Here is a 20,313-nt window from a genome sequence, read left to right as displayed (position 1 = left end):
TCCTTCGGAGTCGCTGGTTGGGTTCGATCTGCTCATCTTTCAGTTAGCAGCTGAACGCTTACCATCTGTGCCACCCGGGCTCCTTGCTGTTATGTATTACCCGGAAACAGTTTGGACCGTGTCTTTGCGTGGGCTTCAGCAGGGGAGAGCAGTTCAGTGGAGGCCCAGGGTCGCTCCCTGACATACTGAATTCTGCCAGTAAGAGGTTCTAGCTTGGCTACTCACTGCTTTCAGGACCTAACAGTGCTGTGAAGCCCCAGGCTCAGCTGTGGAGGGCTCAGTGGTGATGCTAATGACAGAGGGCAGCGGGGACACAGTGAGTCAAGCCGCCCAGTCTGGCCCTCCAAACTGGCACGGAAAAGGCACGGGAGGGCCTCTCAGATTCCCTGCGTTCCACATGCCTGCGACCTGCTCCCTAGATCCTGATGTCATGACAGAGACTTTTGCTCTGCGGTGGCATTCTGGAAGCCTGCTCTGTCTTAAACCTCTCCTGGAGAAGCAGTTCAAACTGAAGGTTAAGGAACAGTCTCTGGAGCCAGACTACTTGGGCTCAAAACCCAGCTCTGCGCTTCTTGCCATGGCACACTGGGCAAGTTACTCACTTTCACTCCGCCTCCAGCTGTGCCACATCTGGAAGGTGGAGAAAATAATTCCTACCACGTGGGCTTTCGGTGAGGATTGAAAGAGCTAATGCTTATACAGTGTTTACACTCTGTAAGTTGTATTATTGTTATTAATACCTTGTCTGCATCCAAACTCGTTGCTGTCAAGTCTATTCTGACTCATAGTGACCCTACAGGACAGAGCAGAACTGCCCCATAGGGTTTCCAAGGAGCGCCTGGTGGATTTGAACTGCTGACCTTTATGGTTAGCAGCCAAGCTCTTAACCACTACGCCACCAAAGCCCCTGGTTTGCACAGTAGATAAAAATGTTGTTGTTGCTAGCTGCTCTCAAGTGGATCCCCAAATTACGGTGACCCTATGCACAGTGGCAGAAAACTTGGTGGCGTAGTGGGTAAAAGCTATGGCCATTAATCAAAAGGTCGGCAGTTCAAATCCACCAGGAGCTCCTTGGAAACTCTATGGGGCAGTTCTACTCTGTCCTATAGGGTCACTATGAGTTGGAATTGACTGGATGGCAACAAGTTTGGTTTCGGTTTTTCCATGCACAATGGAAGGAAACGCGTTCAGTCCTGTGCCATCCCTGTGATCAGCTGGGGATCTGATGATTGTGGTCCACAGGGTTTCACTGGCTGATTTTCGGAAGTAGATCACCAGGCCTTTCTTCCTAGTCCATCTTAGTCTGGAACTCTGTGAAAACTATTCAGCATCATATAAACACAGCCTGTGCCAACGGACAGATGGCAGCTGCACTGGCTGGGACTCACATACCTGGCTGCTAACTGAAAGCCTGGAGGATTGATTCCGCCCAGAGGTGCCTCAGAAGTAAGGCCTGGTCGTCTACTTCTGAAAAGTCAGCCATTGGAAACCCTATGGAGCACAGTTAGACTCTGACACACATGGGGTCGCCATGAGTTGGGTTCGACTTGATGGCAACTGGTAGATAAAAATGCATAGTATTAAAAACAACCTCCGCCTACTTACTCATTTTGTCTACCACTATGCTTCTTTCTGAGCCCTGGTGGAGCGATGGTTAAGCACTCAGCTGCTAATCAGAAGACTGGTGGTTCAAACCCACACAGTGGCTCTGTGGGAGAAAGATGTGGTGAACTACTCCCATAAAGATTACCTATGAAAAAAGAAAACTCCATGGGGCAGTTCTACCCTCACATGGGACAGGTCTACCCTCACACGGGGTTGCTATGAGCCAGAATAGACTCTTCGGCACCCAACAACAACACGCTTCTTCTAGCCTGTCTACCAATCTCTTTAACCCTTTGCTATTCTTATTCCCACAGTCAGTGCCAACTCTGGAGATGTCTCTCTTCCAAACAGCCTCAGATCTGTTTTTCTTTGATATTGCTCTGGCTGAAACTTACCAGGGCTTGATCAACGTGGCACGATTAACCTGGAGTTTGAAGGAGCTTCTGGAATAGTGGGGAAATCCTGGAATTCTGGCTGGGGTTTTATCCCAAAATGTTTATGTAAACACTGTGTGTGTGTGTGTGTGTGTGTGTGCATGCCCCTATGTGCTCTATTGTGTGTATAACTATATCTGGATGCGTACACTTACACACATCTGTACCGACTTACGCACACTCCTGTTTTTTTAGTTGTCCTTGCACAGTGGCATGTCACAGCATTTACCAAAAACGTTCTTTTCTTCTTGCACATTTCTTAGTGACATCATTGCCTTTGGTCAAGCTGTGCACCCTTCATCCACATTTGTGCTGTATCCCCATCACCAGAAATAGCAAGCGTCTACAATCTAGAGAGGCATTTCCCCCACCCCAGACCTATCCCTGGTAACCACCAGTGATCGCTGATTTCAATATGTACACCAATTTTTGTCCTTTTATAATAGGCTATAAAAATGTTTGCAAATTTTTTATGATAGTCTACACCTCAATTTTCTCGTCGGTCAAATAGGGGTTATCACATTGCCATATTTCAATGCCTGGAAACAGTTGTGAGAGTCCAGGAGACAGCAAAGATTACCTGGAAAAAAATGTACATTGCTATATATTGTCTATTCCACATCTATTTCTTCCTTGAATGTTTCTAGTCTAGAAAAAGGGAAAACCCACATAAACCAACAGTTACAGTAAAAACACCAGGAACATATATATGTTGGCAATGGTCCAGATATGTCCTGAGAACTGAGAGAAACATACGTGACGGGCAAGAGACGCATAAGCAGAATTGGCAAGTTAAGTTAAAATCTATTAAGCCTCAGAGGATTTATTACATACCTACAGTGTACACAGTTTGAAAGTGAAAAATTCAGTCAAACACAGCACTGATTTTGCCGTCTGACAGGTAAGTCGATTAGTAGATATTTTGTAATGTGACTAAGCTGATTGGATGTATCAGATGTTCATAGCTTCACTCTCCCTACAGTTTCCAGATCTCTCAAGGTTTTTGAAAGTGAGAATAAATAAAGGCTTTGATTTGAGTAGATGACCTGATTTATATTGGTTCTTCATTTCCATGAGTCTAAGTAAAGTCATAGATAAACGCTGAGTTTAACATTTGGCCTCAGCCTCCTCGTTCTTCTTCAGTACATTCCATGGGAGGATATGGGCAAGTAAAGTATAGGGGAAGAAAATGGTTATTTACATCAGGGCTTAATTTATAACATTAATTATGGGACTTAAATAGTTCATCTCTAAGGCAAGTGACAGATTAGGCTTTTAGGCTTTTTTTGAATTTAAATAAACTTATTGAACCAATAATCTCTTTGTGTAATTAGTTCCAACTATATAATATAGCAAACAAAATACAACCACGGCGGGCATCAGTATTAGAAGAAAAGTAGTGTAGATTCTGGGAACTGCTACAAGCAAATGATAACAGAACTTCCATCAAAATGAACAATGGTCCACATCATTGATATTAGGCACAAATTTGTAACAAGCACTTCCTGTTACAAATTAGTTTCTATTAGCAACTTAGTTCAATTTGTATTACAATTCATCTTTTAGAGTGAATATACATTTTTTGGTTTGTCACTAATGACAAAGGGGAAGAAACTGAAGATTTTTTACCAACTTCTGCAGTCTGAAATTGATCAAGCATGCAATTAAGATGCATTGATAATTACTGGTGACTGGAATACCAAAGTTGGAAACAAGAAACATCAGTAGTTGGAAAGCGTGGTCCTGGTGATAGAAGCAATGCCAGAGATCACATGATAGAATTTTGCAATACCAACGACTTATTCACTGTAAATACTTTTTTTCAACAACATAAATGGTGACTATACAGGAGGTCCTCACTGGATGGAATACACAGGAATAAAGTCGACTACATTTGTGAAAAGAGATGATGGAGAAGCTCATTATCATCAGTCAGAACAAGGCCAGGGACCGAGCGTGGAAAAGACCATCAATTGCTCCTATGCAAGTTCAATTTGAAGCTGAAGAAAATTAAAACAAGTTCACGAGAGCCAAAGTATGACCCTGTGCATATCCTACCTGAATTTGAGGCCATCTCAAGAATAGATTTGGTGCATTGAACACTAATGATCAGAGACCAGACGAGTTGTGGGATGACATCAAGGACATCATACATGAAGACAGCAAAAGGTCATTAAAAAGACAGGAAAGAAAGAAAAGACCAAAACGGATGTCAGAAGAGACTCTAAAACTTGCTTTTGAATGTCGAGTAGCTAAAGTGAATGGAAGAAACAATCACATAAAAGAGCTGACCGGAAGATTTCAAAGAGCAGCTCAAGGAGACAACGTAAAGTATTATAATGAAATGTGCAAAGACCTGGAGGTAGAAAACCAAAGGGAAAAACATGCTTAGCATTTCTCAAGCTGAAAGAACTGAAGAAAAATTCAAGTCTCCAGTTGCAATATTGAAGGATTCTACGGGCAAAATATTGAACAATGCAGGAAACATCAAAAGAAGACAGAAGGAATACAGAATCACTGTACCAAAAAGAATTGGTCTATGTTCAATCACTTCAGGAGGTAGCATATGATCAAGAACCAAAGTAAAATTTTGCTGAAGATCATTCAAAAGTGGTTGCAGCAGTATTATCAACAGAGAACTGCCAGAAATTCAAGCTAGATTCAGAAGAGGATGTGGAATGGGGGATATCATCACTGATGTCAGATGGATCTTGGCGGAAAGCAGAGGATACCAGAAAGATGTTTACCTGTGTTTTATTGACTATGCAAAGGCATTTGACTGTGTGGAATAACACTGGGAAGAATGGGAATTCCAGAACGCTTCATTGTGCTCATGAGGAACCTATACATAGACCAAGAGGCAGCCGATCCAACACAACAAGGGGATACTGCATGGTTTAAAGTCAGGAAAGTTGTGGGTCAGGGTTGGATCCTTTCACCATACTCATTCACTCTGTAGGCTGAGCAAATAACTCAAGAAGCTGGACTACATGAAGAAGAAGAGGGCATCAAGATTGGAGGGAGACTCATTAACAACCTGCGATAGGCTGATGACCAAACAATGTTGCTTACGGAAAGGGAAGGGGACTTGAAACACTTCCTGATGAAGATCAATGACCACAGCCTTCTGTATGGATTACACCTCAACAGAAAGAAAACAAAGAAGTCTTCACCCCTGGGCCAATAAGCAACATCATGATAAACAGAGAAAAGGTTGACGTTGTCAAAGATTTCATTTTACTTGGATCCACAATCAATGCCCATGGAAGTAGCAATCAGGAAATTAAACAATGTACTGCATTGGGCAACTCTGCTGCAAATGACCTCCTTGAAGTGTTAAAAAGCAAAGATGTCAGTCTGAGGACTAAGATGTGCCTGGCACAAGCCCTGGTATTTTCAATTGCCTCATATGCATGCGAAAGCTGAACAATGAATAAGGAAGACTGAAGAAGCACTGATGTCTTTGAACCACGGTGTTGGGGAACAATATTGAATATACCATGGACTGTCAAAAGAACAAACAAGTCTGTCTCGGAAGAAGTACAGCCAGAGTCCTCCTGGGAAGTGAGGACGGCAAGACTTTGTCTCATATACTTTGGACATATTATCAGCAGGGACCAGTCCCTGGAGAAGGACATCATGCTTGGCAAGGCAGAGGGTCATCGAAAAAGAGGAAGACCTTCAACGAGATAGACACAGTAACTGCAACAAGGGGCTCAAACAGAGCGACAATTGTGAGGATGGCAAAGGACCGGGCAGTGTTTTATTCTGTTGTACACAGGGTTGCTATGAGTTGGAATCAACTTAATGGCATCTAACAACAACAGACATGTTTGGGGGGGGGGGTGTAAATAGCATAAAATATTATACTTATTAAAGACAGTTAAAAATGGAATATTTACAGTCTTCTCTTTTGGGGCACGTTCCCTTTTCTCTGTTGCTTCAATGGCATGGCATACGTAGGAAGATACAGGAAGATTTGCAGGTGTGGCCTGATGGACAAAGTAAGGAAAATTGAAAATGCTGATAGACCATCCAACCCCTCCAATGTTACCTACCACAAATAACTTCACAACTCTGAGTTTCAGGGAGGATAAAGAAAGGTAAACCAAGCTGTGTAGGTGCGTAGCCTAAGTCATATTGGGGACTAGGATTTCGTTGGCAGTTTCTTACCAGAAAAATGATACAAATGAGCATTAATGGATCCATTCAGCAGCCTCACTTGGCTCAGAGGAATGAGACCCTGAGATCTCCAGAAGTTCTGGTACTTTTGCCTTTCTTGGAGGGAGCAGCAAATGCTTCTGAGCCTAACCTCTCTAGATTTGCATTTATGGCAGCTGCTCATCCAGGGAGGGCTGAGAACACCTCCGGGCTATTGAAGGTGCTTTCTGAGCAGATTTACGATTCATTTCTTAATTTATTATTATGCTAATGCAGCTTCCCTATCATGTCAAGCACTACTGCTGTGTGCCATTAAGACCTAATTTTGTGACCATTTTAAACGCAAAACATAGAAATTAGTAAACGAGCAGGAGAGGCAAAGTGGCAACTGTTTGTAGCTTGCCGTTTCCAAGCACAGTTGAGCCTTTTTTAAAAAAATGAATATTGGTTGCCTGGGCAGTTTCAATTTCTTGCAGTACTGATGTTGTGACTGGGGAAAGCTGTTGGTCAGTTTGATGAAGAGGCTAAACCCAGTTTTCTTGGTAAGGATTATCCATCCTGTTAACTTTGTATGATAATGTGCCCATTAAAAGAAATCAGGAAGGCCAAAAATAGCCCCTCTGCTCTCCTGAGATTCAAGGAAACTTCCAGCACCAGATGCTTGACTTGAAGAATATTCGATTTAACTAGAACATCACTGTCCTCTGAGTCACAGAGGTACTTGGGTTTAGTGTGGACCGGAGACTGTCATCAGAATAACGGAAAACCACCTAGTGGCTGTTTGATGCATAGTGTCTAGGTTTTCTAACGCCGTGTTCACAAATGTGGGCAGCGTTATGGATCAAACAGAAAGAAGCTCCATGAAATATTAATATCACAGCATTAGTATTTTTCCTGCTGGGGGAGGGCTGGTCTTTCCAGTCAGCTTCCTGCACTTCTCTCAAAGCCCGCAGGACAGGGATCGTCACACAGAAGCCACTCAGAGCAAGTTATCCAATGATCGGGTTCCTTCCTTCTCCAACCCTTTCTATGCGCCACGCCCCGTGACAGCAAACAGAGCATTAGAGCACAATGGGATCACTGCTGTGACAGGGGGCCTGCAGGGCGCTGGCTGAACACACATCAGGGCGTTCTCTCCTGGTAAGGGGGTCAGAATGACTCCCAGAGGAAGAACATTCGACATTGAAGCCAAGATCCAGGTGGGTGGGTGGAAGAGAGGACGAGTATGGAAGGCACCTTGGAGAATTACAACTAGCCGGCGTCACTGTGGGAACCTTGCCCTTCATTCTCCCATTTCGTCTTCACCACCACGCTGAGGGTTACATTCCTGAACAGGGTCATAAGGGGGGCCTGGCACAGAGCAAATGCTCAGTAAATATGGGCTGCTGTTTTATTCTTGCATTTTATTTTTTGTGGTTGAAAATAGACACAGAAGAACATCCACCGGTGTAACAATTTCTCCATGTACGATTCTGTGACTCTGATTACATTTTTCGCGTTGTGCAACCGTTCTCACCCTCCTTGTCAAACTGTTCCTCTCCCATCAACATAAACTTACGGCTCCCCAGCAGCTCTGGTGGGTAAGTGGTTCAGAGCTCCACTGCTAACCAAAAGATTGACAGTTCGAATCCACCATCAGCTCCTTGGAAACCCTGTGGGGCAGCTCTACAACACATAGCAATCGACTTGAGGGTAATGGTTTTCTCTTTTTTACTGCCCTCTAAGTTTCCTATCTCATCTCTAGAGAGTCGCTGTTGTCAATTTGATCCTCTATGGATAGCTCTTAAAAGAGCATAATGCTCAAGGCAGGCATTCTGCAGTATAAGTTAAACTATTGCTTGGTTTTAAGAAGGCTTCAGAGAATATTTTTGGTTGAAGGTTTAAAGATTATTCCAGGTGGTAGTTTCAGGGTTTCATCCTTGGCTGCTAGTTTTAATATGATCAGTCTCCAGCTATTGCAGTCCTTGGTCATTTTTTTTCTTTTCTTAAATGTGGAATCTATCCAAAGGCATAAGACCTACTTACTGTAGTCTTTTCCATTCTGATTTGAAATGCTGTATGGCGAATCACCCACCCCCAGGGAGGGCTTCCTGGAATTCAGATACAGACAGCGAATCATCCTAAAAGGCTGATGAACGGGCTGACATTTGGTGAGTGTGCATCTGCACAGCTGTGCATTTATTAAAAAGCAGAAAGTACTTCTGCCCCAGTTAGAAAAGAGCCACTGTGTCGAGTCTGTCCAGTGTTTTCTCCATTTCTCTAGCCACTCCAGCCCTCCCCCGGGGCCCCCACCATCTCCCAGATCCCAGCAAGCGAAGAGTTAAACCTGACACAGCAGGGGGCTACAAGGCCCAGCTCTGGTGCTTTCTGATTGGTTGCTGCCCAGCTGGGAGGTACTTGTTTTTAAATATTTTGCATATCATACCCAATTACAAAAATGTGCTTGTGGACAAAGCCAGGGTGTCTTGCTTGATGGGTATTAGCTAGGAAGGCTTCCAGGAGAAGGTAGAAGAGGAGGTAGATGGGAGATGGAGAAGGGCATTGTCTTAGTCATCTAGTGCTGCTATAACAGACATACCACAAGTGGATGGCTTTGACAAAGAGAAATTTTATTCTGTCACAGTCTAGGAGGCTAGGAGTCTTTTCAGGACACCAGTTCTAGGGAAAGGCTTTCTCTCTGTGTAGGCTCTGGGGGAAGGTCCTTGTCATCAATCTTCCCCAGTTGAGGAGCTTCTCAACACAGGGACCCTGGGTCCAAAGGACGTGCTATTCTCCTAGCTCTTGTTTCTTGGTGATATGAGGTCCCCGTGTCTCTTTGCTTGCGTCTCTCTTTCATATCTTAAAAGAGATTAAGACACAAGCTCATCTTGTAGATTGAGTCTTGACTCATTAAAATGACTTCCTCTAATCCTGCCTCATTACCATCTTAGAGGTAAGATTTACAACACATAGGAAAACCCCATCAGATGACAAAATGGTGGACAATCATACAATACTGGGAGTCATAGCCTAGCGAAGTTGACACACAAATTTTTGAGGGACACAATTCAATCCATAACAGGCAAGAAGAAGAAGGGGGATAAGGAGGAAGAAGGCTGTGAAAGAGTAACAGGGTTATGATACACGGGAAGAAGAAGGGAAAATAGAAGCATCCTTTTAAGAGAGCATTCATTTGAGCAGCATAAGAAAAGAACATTCCTCTCAGGCTGGTTTGGATTACTTCGTGGCTTGGGGCTGCCCCAAAGGACCGAAGTATAGCGCTGCAAAGCTGCACTTTGTTCAGAAAAGATAGGCGGGGAAGGTGTAGGTGTGGGGCCTGCTGCGCCTTGCACGGGCATTTATGCACTGGGTGGGGCGGGGGGTGAGTGAGCAGAGCAGAGGGTCACATGGAAGAGGTGTGGGGCTTCTCATATCTGTTTCCTGAGGGCAGAGCCAATATGCATCCATTCCTTCATTCATTCAGCAGACATTTATGGGACATCTGCTTAATGTCAGGAGCAGGGATACGACTGTACGCAAGATGTGAAGATAATGGTCCTACCCTCAATAAAAATAGCCAAGACTTACGTAATTATCACGTGCCAGGCTGTTTCTAAGTGCTTTTCATAGATCACACTCATTTAACCTTCACTAAACCAAAAAAGGAGCCCTAGTGGCTCAGTGGTTAAGAGCTCGGCTGCTAACCAAAAGTAGGCAGTTCAAATCCAGCCGCTGCTCCTTGGAAACCTTATGGGGCAGTTCTGCTCTGTCCTATAGTGTTGCTATGAGTAGGAATTGACTCTACCACAACAGGTATGGTATGGTAAACCAAAAGAATAAGAAAAAAAAAAACCTCGCTGTTGTTGAGCCGTTTCCGACTCAAGACGAGCCCAGGTGTTACAGAGCAGACCCAAGCTCCACAGGGTTTTCTTGGTTGTAATCTTTACGGAAGCAGATCACAGACCTTTCTTCTGAGGTGTCGCTGAGTGAGTTCAAACCATTAACCTTTTGGTTAGTAGCTGAGAGCAAACCATCTTCACTAAAAGCCCTTGTAGGTGGTACTGTTAATATCCCCATTTTATAGATGGTAAAACAGAGGCACAGAGAGGAGAAATAACTTCCCAAGTTTGTACAGCTGTAAGTGGCAGAGCTAGGCGTCAAAGCCCCCAGACTGGTCTTGGTGCACAACTCTTGCCACGATGCAAAGCTGTCTTTACGAAACTCACAATCCAATGGAATATTCATATCTCACCTTAAAAATCATTCTTCACACACATTATCTTACTACAGCTTCCCAACACTGCTGTAATAGGTTAGCCTAATTAAAAGCTAAGGAAAATGAGGCTCAGAGAGGTTACACAGTCCTTCCCAAGGTCATGTTTTAACCTCAGCCAGGCCCGATTCTGGTCCTCCCTTTCTGAAAAATGTGCTCTCTCCACTGTCCCTCAGAGTCAGTGAGGGAAGTTATGGGGGGAACAGAGTTTTCACTTAACATAAGAACCAAAAAAAAAAAAAAAAAAAAAACCAAACAAAGCTGTTGCCATCACGTCGATTCCGTCTCACAGTGACCCTACAGGACAGAGGAGAACTGCCCTATAGGGTTTCCAAGGAGCCGCTGGTGGATTCAAACTGCTGATCTTTTGGTTAGCAGCCAAGCTCTCACACTGCCACCAGGGCTCCCAATATATGAAAGATTTATGTAAAACAAAATGGTCCAGAATGGGACGGAATATTTACAAATCATATACGAGATAAGGGTCTAGTATTCAGAATACGTACACAACGCTTATAACTCAACAATAAAAACATAACTCAGTTTAAAAATGGGCAAAGGACTTGAATAGACTTTTCTCCAAAGAAGATATACAAATGACCAAAAGCTCACGAAAAGACGCTCAACATCACTAGTCATCAGGGAAACGCAGATCAAAACCACAATGAGATACCACTTTACACCCACTAGGATGGCTATGATCAGAAAAAAAGAAAATAACAAGGATTAGTAAGGATGTGCAGACATTGGGACACTTGCACATTGCCGGTGGGAACGTAAAATGGTTCGACGCTGTGCCAGTTTGCCGGGTCCTCCAAAAGCTAAACGTAGAATTCCTATATGACCCATGAATTCCACTCCTAGGTATAGACCTCAAAATAACTGAAAGCCGGTACTCAAATACATGTACATGCGTGTTCATAACAGCACTATTCCCAATAGCCAAAAGATGAAAACAACCCAAATGTCCACCAAAAGATGAAAGGATAAACGAATTGTGCTATGTGTATATATTTAGATAGATAAAGATATAAGTATGTACGTGTATATACATATAATAAGGCCACATAAGGGAACATTATGGATGAACCTTGAATATATTATGCTAAGTGAAAGAAACTAGATGTAAAAGGTTACATATTACATAATTCCATTTATATGAAATATCCGGAATAGGTAAATCCATAGAGATAAAATTCAGATTAGTCGTTGCCAGGGGCTTGGGGAAGTGAGGCACAGGGGTAATAGCTTAACGAATACAGGATCTCCTTTTGGGGTGATGAAAATGCTTTGCAAGTAGATAAAGGTGATGGCTGTACAACATTCTGAACGTACTACCAAAGCCAAATCCACTGCCGTCGAGTTGATTCCGACTCATAGTAACTGTATAGGACAGAGTAGAACTACCCTATAGGTTTCCAAGGAGCGGCTGGTGGATTTGAACTGCTGACCTTTTGGTTGGCAGCCAAGCTCTTAAACACTGCTCCACTGCTACTAAATTGTTCTCTTTAAATGGTTAATGCTATGTTATGTGAATTCTACTCAATTAAAAAAACACACTCACATACAGAACGGATGGGCTTGTATGGTAAGGAGCCTTAGGGAGGGGACGCTGGATGGTCCCTATAAGGACTTCTAGAAAAGCTATTTTTTCGTGAGATTGGAGACTGCACCAAAAGAACACTCACTATGGAAACTTCCAACACTAAGATTTGGTTCTGGGAATGTGTGTTTTAATTTTTTGTGTGAACTAAGGTGGCGCCAATCAAGAATAAACTACGACTCCCAAATCCTTAAGAAGCACAATCATTTTCTACAAGAAACTAGTCAGCTTAAACGTTACCCGATTTTTCATATGGAAGATCTATGAGGGGAGATTTATTTTACTAACAGACAAAATGTTTCACTAAAGAACTCATTAGTAATGCATAAAGCCCTCCTGGGTCCCTGAAGATCCATTTTCAAAGAGAAATGTTGAGATACATTTTTATATTCTGATTACAGAGAATGACTTGATAAAAATTGTCCCTGATACTAAAACTGCATGAAAGGGGAGGGAAACTCATTCAGTCAAGCAGGAGGGAAGTCAAAGAAAATGTGTCAATTTGTCCAGCAATTATTGGCTACTAATGGTTGGCAGTTTGAAGCCACCCAGGGGTGCCTCAGAAGAAGGGACTGACACTCTACTTCCTAAAGGTCACAGCCACTGAAAACCCTATAGAGCACAGTTCTATTGTGACACATATCAGATTGTCACGAGTTGAATCAACTTGATGGCAACTAGTTTGATTTATTATTATTACTGAATATTTACTTATTATTATGTATGTGCCAGGCACTGTGCTGTTTCCCATGCATTATCCCAGACAAACTATTAGGGAGATACCATTAATATCTCCATTTTTTAGATGGTAGAACTGAGGCCTTGGGAGGTTATCAGTTTTGTCCTAGGGCACACAAGTAGCAAGAAGTAGAATCGGGATTTGAACCTAGGCAGCGTGACTTTTGAGCCACTACTTTTAATCACTATATGCTTCTTTCACATGTTCATATAATGACAAAAATGACATTTATTGAATGTTTATGAAATGCCAAGTACAGTGCTAAGTGCTTTAAAGGGATCTCATTAGTGTTCACAACAAGCCTCTGGGGTAAGTGTTACTATTAACCTCATTTTACAAATGTGTAAACTGAGCCACAGAGAGGTTAAGTAACTTTCTCAGTGTTACACAGCTAATAAGGAGAAGATATAAGATTTGAATCTGTTCCATCTGGCTTCAAAACCATCACACTACATGAATATAAAAGATAGATTCCTACCATATGCCTGGCACTGTACTGGGCCCGTGTAGATACAAGGATGAAAAGTACCTTGTTCCTTCTTTGAGAAACTCTAGACACACAGATCCGTAATGCATATACATGGAAGTAGAAGGGAACAAACCATGGTAATCAGTATTATTCAAGACTAATACAGCCAGCAGGATCCATGTAATGTTTCATAAATCATACAGTTTTACAAATCCAATTAAAGTGACTGGGAATATTTTATAAATATGGTTGAATTTTAGTAAATTGAGCTAATAATTGACGGGAACAACCAAAGTAGGTCACTCTCAGCACATCTCCATCTATTAGGGCAGAAGGAGGCAATACTAACAGCCTCAGCGAATACCCTGCTCAAGGACATCACAAGCTTTCAAAATCTGGAAATGAGGGACTTGGATTTCAGGCAGACGAATGGATCATACATATATAAAACTACAGTTTAACAATGATGCACGTATGTCTTAGGCATATTTCTGTTGTTGTTGCTGTTAGGTGCCATCCAGTCAGTTCCGACTCAGAGCAACCCTACGTACAACAGAACAAAACACTGCCCAGTCCTGTGCCATCCTCACAATCGTTATTATGCTCGAGGCCATTGTTGCAGACACTGTGAGTCCATCTTGCTGAGGGTCTTCCTTTTTTTGGCGGCCCTCTACTTTACCAAGCATGATGTACTTTTCCAGGAATTGACCCCTCCTGATCACATGTCCAAAGTATGAGAGATGCAGTCTTGCCATCCTTGCTTCTAAGGAGTATTCTGGTTGTACTTCTTCCAAGACAGATCTGTTCATTCTTTTGGAAATCCATGGTATATTCAATATTCTTCTCCAACACCACAATTCAAAGGCATCAATTCTTCTTTGGTCTTCCTTATTCATCGTCCAGCTTTTGCACGAGGTGATTGAAAACACCATGGCTTGGGTCAGGCGCACTGTAGTCTTCAAGGTGACATCTTTGCTTTTCAACACTTTAAAGAGGTCCTTTGTAGCAGATTTGCTCAATGAAATACATCGTTTTGATTTCTTGACTGCTGCTTCCATGAGCATTGATTGTAGATCCAAGCAAAATCAAAATCCTTGACAATCTTTCAATCTTTTCTCCATTAATCATGATGTTGCTTCTTGGTCCAGTTGTGAGGATTTTTGTTTTCTTTATGTTGTGGTTTAATCCATACTGAAGGCTGTGGTCTTTGATCTTCATCAGTAAGTGCTTCAAGTCCTCTTCACTCTCAGCAAGCAAGATTGTGTTATCTGCATATTGCGGGTTGTTAATGAGTCTTCCTCCAGTCCTGATGCCCCGTTCTTCTTTATATAGTCCACCTTCTCGGATTATTTGCTCAGCATACAGATTGAATAAGTATGGTGAAAGGATACAACCCTGACACACACCTTTCCTGACTTTAAACCACGCAGTATCCCCTTGTTCTGTTCAAACGACTGCCTCTTGATCTATGTACAGGTTCCTCATGAGCACAATTAAGTGTTCTGGATTTCCTATTCTTCGCAATGTTATCCATAATTTGTTATGATCCACATAGTTGAATGTTTTTGCATAGTCAATAAAACACAGGTAAACATCTTTCTGGTATTCTCTGCTTTCAGCCAGGATCCATTTGTCATCAGCAATGATATTCCTCATTCTACGTCCTCTTCTGAATTTGGCTTGAATTTCTGGCAGTTCCCTGTCGATATACTGCTGCAGTAGCTTTTGAATGATCTTCAGCAAAACTTTACTTGCATGTAATATTAATGATATTTTTTGATAATTTCTGCATTCAGTTGGATCAACCTTTTTGGGAATAGGTATAAATATGGATCTCTTCCAGTCAGTTGGCCAGGTAGCTGTCTTCCAAATTTCTTGGCATAGACGAGTGAGCACGTTCAGTGCTGCATCTGTTTGTTGAAACATCTCAATTGGTATTCCGTCAATTCCTGGAGCCTTGTTTTTTGCCAATGCCTTCAGTGCAGCTTGGACTTCTTCCTGCAGTACCATCGGTTCCTGATCATATGCTACCTCCTGAAATGGTTGAATGTTGAGCAGTCATTTTGGTGTAGTGACTCTGTATTCCTTTTCTCTTCTTTTAATGCTTCCTGTGTTGTCTAATATTTTCCCCGTAGAATCCTTCAATATTGCAACTCGAGGCTTAAATTTTTTTCTTCAATTCTTTCAGCTTGAGAAATGCTGAGCGTGTCCTCCCTTTTGGTTTTCTACCTCCAGGTCTTTGCACATTTCATTATAATACTTTATTTTGTCTTCTCGAGCTGTCTTTTGAAATCTTCTATTTAACTCTTTTACTTCATCATTTCTTCCCTGCGCTTTAGCTCCTTGATGTTCAAGAGCAAGTTTCAGAGTCTCCTCTGACATACAGTTTGGTCTTTTCTTTCCTGTCTTTTTAATGATCTCTTGTTTTCTTCATGTATGATATACTTGATGTCATTCCACAACTTGTCTGGTCTACAGTCATTAGTGTTCAACACTTCAATTCTATTCTTGAGATGGTCTCTAAATTCAAGGTTGTACTTTGGCTCTTGTGGACTTGTTCTAATTTTCTTCACTTTCAGCTTGAACTTGTATATGAGCAATTGATGGTCTGTTCCACAGTTGGCTCCTGGGTTTGTTCTGACTAATGATAATGAGCTATGCTTTGCTTATTGAAAAGACCAAAAGCCTCAGATGAGGGCAGGCTTATGAAGGAATGGGAAATGGGACAGGAGGGTGGAGGAATGGGGAACTCTCTACCCCCTTTAGATGACCCCGACAGGAACCACCTGCCTGTTCTGGACACATCTATAGTCTGACTTTGTGGGATCCATTAGGAGGATATGCAGCTTTGAGCTGTCTTCACAGGACTAGTATTTTGTTCATTTTTATCTAGCCAATTGCACCTGCTTGCCTCTGTGATCGATAAGGACAGCTGGGCAGGGCAGGGTGGACGGTCCCTGGTCACGGAACAGAGTGACTCTTACAGGCCCAAGCAGGGTTGAGCCTGTGACTGGTGCATCATTGATCACAAATCCCCAAGTCTTACTAATCGCGTCATCCAGGCCTGGGTATGCATCTAATCTTCGCCTGCATCACCTCTTGCTTTTCATTCCTACCTCAAGGTCAGCTCAAGGAAGATCATTAGATGGGCCTCAATACTGACAGCAGAACCCCTCATCCATCTCCCCTGCAGGAGAACTCTGCCCTTCATTCATTCAACAGACATTTGCTGCATGTGTACTGTGTGCCAGGTGATGTTCTAGGAACATGAGATATATCAGTAACACAACTCACAAATATCCCTGTCCTGATGGAGCTTAGCTTCTAGTTAGGGGAGACAGGCTCTAAACAATAAATATAATAAATAGTTAAGTTATACAGTAGAATGTGCTACCTGTAAACCTGTTGCCATAGAGTCGATTTTGACTCCTAGTGACTCTACAGGACAAAGTAGAACTGCCCCATAGGCTTTCCAAGGAGCGGCTGGTAGATTCGAACTGCTGACCTTTTGGTTAGCAGCCATAGCTCTTAACCACTGAGCAACCAGGGCTCCAGAATGTGCTGAGTGCTATGCAAAAACAGAGTGAGATAAGATGGTGGTGTTGGTAGGGGGTTGGGTTCTCATTTTTAATTCATTAGTCTGAGTAACCCTTCATCAGAAGGTAATTTTTGAGCAAAGACTTGAAGGAGGTGGAGAGTTAGTCATGTCTGTACCTGCTAGAAGCATACTCCAGGTGTAGGGAATAGCCAGTGTAAATGCCCCCAAGGAGCCAGCCTACCTGGCATGTCTGAGAAAGACCAGGAGGCCAGTGTACTTGGGCACCTGATCCAAGGGCAGAATTGGAATGGAAGTTCAAGAAGTTACAGGGGGCTTGATTATATAGGGCTTATAAGCCATTGTAGGGACTTTGTTTTCTTCTTTGAAATAAATAGGGTTTTGAGCAAAGGGGTGATATGATCTGACTGACATTTTAAAAGCTTCACTCTGGCTGCTGTGCTGAGAATAGACAATATGGCAAGAGGGCACAGGGAGACCAGTTAGGCTATGTCAGCCATCCAGGTAGGGATGACGGCAACTTAGACCAGGGTGGTGTCCATGGAGGTGGTGAGAAGTTATGGGATCCTGGGCACATTCTGAAGGTAGTGCCAACAGCATTTCTTGACACAGTGGATGTGAGCTGTGAAAGAGATGAGTCAAGAATGACGTTAAGGTTTTAGGCCTAAGCAACAGACATGATGGAGCTGTCATTACCTGAGATTCAGAAGGGATGGTTAGAACAGGTTTTGGGGAAATAGCAGGAGTTGAGTTTGGGTGTATTGAGCGGAGATGACTGTAAGACATTAAAGTAGAGGTGTCAAGAAGGCAGTTGGATACACAAATCTGGAGTTCAGGAGGGAGATGGGGTCTGGAGATACAAATTTGGAAGGCATTGGAATATAGATGGTATTTATAGCCACGAATAAACATCTTCAATTACAGCCGTGAGTGTGTCACCCTCTACCTCAGAACCCTTTTGTAACCCCATTCCTTCTGGAATCATGGCCAGATGTCTTTATCTGAAACCAAGAGGCCCCACATTGTCAGACAGCAAGCTTCCCTTCCAGTCTCACCCTGCTGTTCCCTTTTCATGCACCCTAGATCCAACTGGAGCCGGGAAAACCTAAGGTCTTATGCTTTCCTGCCTCTTCTGTAACTTTGCTCAAGCTGTTTCCATTCTTTTTCTTCTTCCTCATTTCAAATTCTCTAAATTCTACTTTCCCTCCAAGGCACAGTTTAACTGACCACCCCCTCTCCTCACCTCCCATAAGTTATTCTCCAGCCAGTCCCCAACCAACCTTGAGAAAGCATCTCTCTTTTCCCTTCACTCCTCCAGCAATCTGCACCTCTCCAGTGGCACTTCACACCTAATGCCTGCTACTATCATTATCAATGTCAGGATCCTACATCAGGGCTTCATTGTACAATAAAGCACGTGAGCAGAAGCTCTCATTCACGTCCGAAGAGCCCATGATCCAGAGTACGGTGCCTGGGAGACAGCAAGTACTCAGTGTACGTTTGTTTAACAAATGAAGTTTCGGAAGACAGATTTTGCAAGGCAAGACTCTTGTAAACCTTACAGGATGAGATCTAGGGGGCAAACAAATATAATCCAAAATTGATGTTAACTGCTTTACAGGCTATTTCTTCCCACTTTAGGATCCTTAAATAGTACAAATTCATACTCATAGTGACCCTGTACGACAGAGCAGGACTGCCTCATAGGGTTTCCAAGGAGCGGTCAGTGGATTCGAACTGCTGGCATTTTGGTTAGCAGCCGTAGCTCTTAGCCACTGCGCCACCAGGGCTCCACAAATACATACCAGAATCTGATAAAAATATACATAGAGGGCGTTTTTTTTTTTTTACATAAGATAAGAAAATACAATTGCAAGAAGTTTTAAAATAAACTCACTGTGTTCTCTACAATAAAAATGTCAACAATTAGGTGAATTTCTACTTCACCAATAATGCAAAGAACTACAAAATAACATAAAATGTTTAAATTATGAAAATAGTTTTGATCATAATGAAGACTTACTGTATGCCAGACGTTCCTCCTATCTTGACCCTGATCCGTACCACAACCCTAGAATTTTGAGACTTTACCATTATTTTACATACTGAGTGACCTGAGGCCAGAGAAGTCACTGACCCAGGTTGAACAGTGTGTCTGTGGTCACAGACCTAGTAGGTGATGAAGTCAGCTTTCGAACTTGGCTTCCTCAAATGTGAAGGGCAAAATTCCTCCCACTTTGTCATCCAGTTGCTGTGCTTCCTCCTGGAAGCCCCCAGGCCCTAGAGCTTTGTTGATTTCAACGTACAAGCTGGCTGATGTCCCATTACAGGAAAAATGTCATGGAGGGATGTTTCCAATAATTATCACCTTGGACCCATCTCAGACAAAATTCACTACCGTTTTCAACCATTCATTCATTCAACAAATATTTAATGAGCATCCAATGTGTGCAGGCACTATTCTCAGTACTGGAGATAGAGTACCAGTACCACTTGCCTGGTGGTGTTGTGGTTGAGAGCTTGGCTGCTAACCAAAAGGTCGGCAGTTTGAATCCACCAGGTGCTCCTTGGGAACTCTATGGGGGCCATTCTGCTCTGTCTTACAGGGTCGCTGTGAGTTGGAATCGACTTGATGGCAATCGGGTTGGAACCACCTGCTGTCATGGCAACTCTGACTCATGGCAGACCCCAGCTGTGTCAGAATAGAACTATACACCACAGGATTCTGAAGGGCTGATTTTTCGGAAGCAGACTGCTAGGCCTTTCTTTCAAGACACCTCCAGATGGAATGGAACTTCCAACATTCTGGTTAGCAGCTGAGCGTGTTAACGATTTGCACCACCCAGGGATTCGACTGGAGATGTAGCAATGAACAAAATAAGCAAAAACCCCTACCTTCTGGGAGCTTACATTTTAACGAAGGAAGACAGACGCTAAACAAATGAGCTACAGAGTGAGTACGCGGGTGGTAAGGGAACCCTAGTGGTGCCATGGTTAAGTGTTCAGCTGCTAACTGAAAGGTCGGTGGTTTGAACCCACCAGCTGCTCTGTGGGAGAAAAGACCTGACGATCCACTTCCATAAAGATTTCAACCTAGGAAACCCTATGGGGCTGTTCTACTCCATCCTGTGGGGTAGCTATGAGTTGGAATCGACTCGACTGCACAGAACAACAACAAATGATGTATTAAGTGAGAGGGAGAAAAAGAAATCAAAGAGGGGATAAAAAGTCTGCGTGTGGGGCGTTTTCCATTTTTGATGGGTGACCAAAGGAGACCTTAATGGGAAGATGGAATCTGAGACCAGAAGGAGGCAGTGGAATAGCCTGGGGACAAGAAGTGCAAAGGTCCTGAAGCAAAAACACGCCTGGAGTATTCTAGGGATAGCAACAAGGACAATGTGGCTGGAGCAGAGTGAGAGAGGAAAGGAGAAGTAAATAAGGCTGGAACGGTGAGGGGGGTGAGGTGACCAGATGACACGGAACCTTACTGGTCA

At 43.0% G+C, this 20,313-nt stretch overlaps 1 protein-coding gene across 3 annotated transcripts in view; it reads right to left on the bottom strand.

The window, feature by feature from the left end:
- The window catches only part of MBNL2 (muscleblind like splicing regulator 2), a 194,493-nt gene that overhangs the window by 73,042 nt on the left and 101,138 nt on the right, over positions 1 to 20,313 (bottom strand). The window contains exon 3 of one of the 3 annotated variants that reach the window (XM_023740312.1): positions 5,942 to 6,031. The exons of the other annotated variants lie outside the window; for them this stretch is intronic. Coding sequence (XP_023596080.1) covers positions 5,942 to 6,031 — 90 coding nt within the window. The remainder of the gene's footprint in view (positions 1 to 5,941; positions 6,032 to 20,313) is intronic. 3 annotated transcript variants of the gene reach the window in all.

This window comes from Trichechus manatus, unplaced genomic scaffold (assembly GCF_000243295.1).
Source record: "Trichechus manatus latirostris isolate Lorelei unplaced genomic scaffold, TriManLat1.0 scaffold00153, whole genome shotgun sequence".
Taxonomy (NCBI): Eukaryota; Metazoa; Chordata; class Mammalia; order Sirenia; family Trichechidae; genus Trichechus; species Trichechus manatus.
Note: the sequence above shows the minus strand (reverse complement) of the source record. Positions and strands in the feature narration are given on the sequence as shown.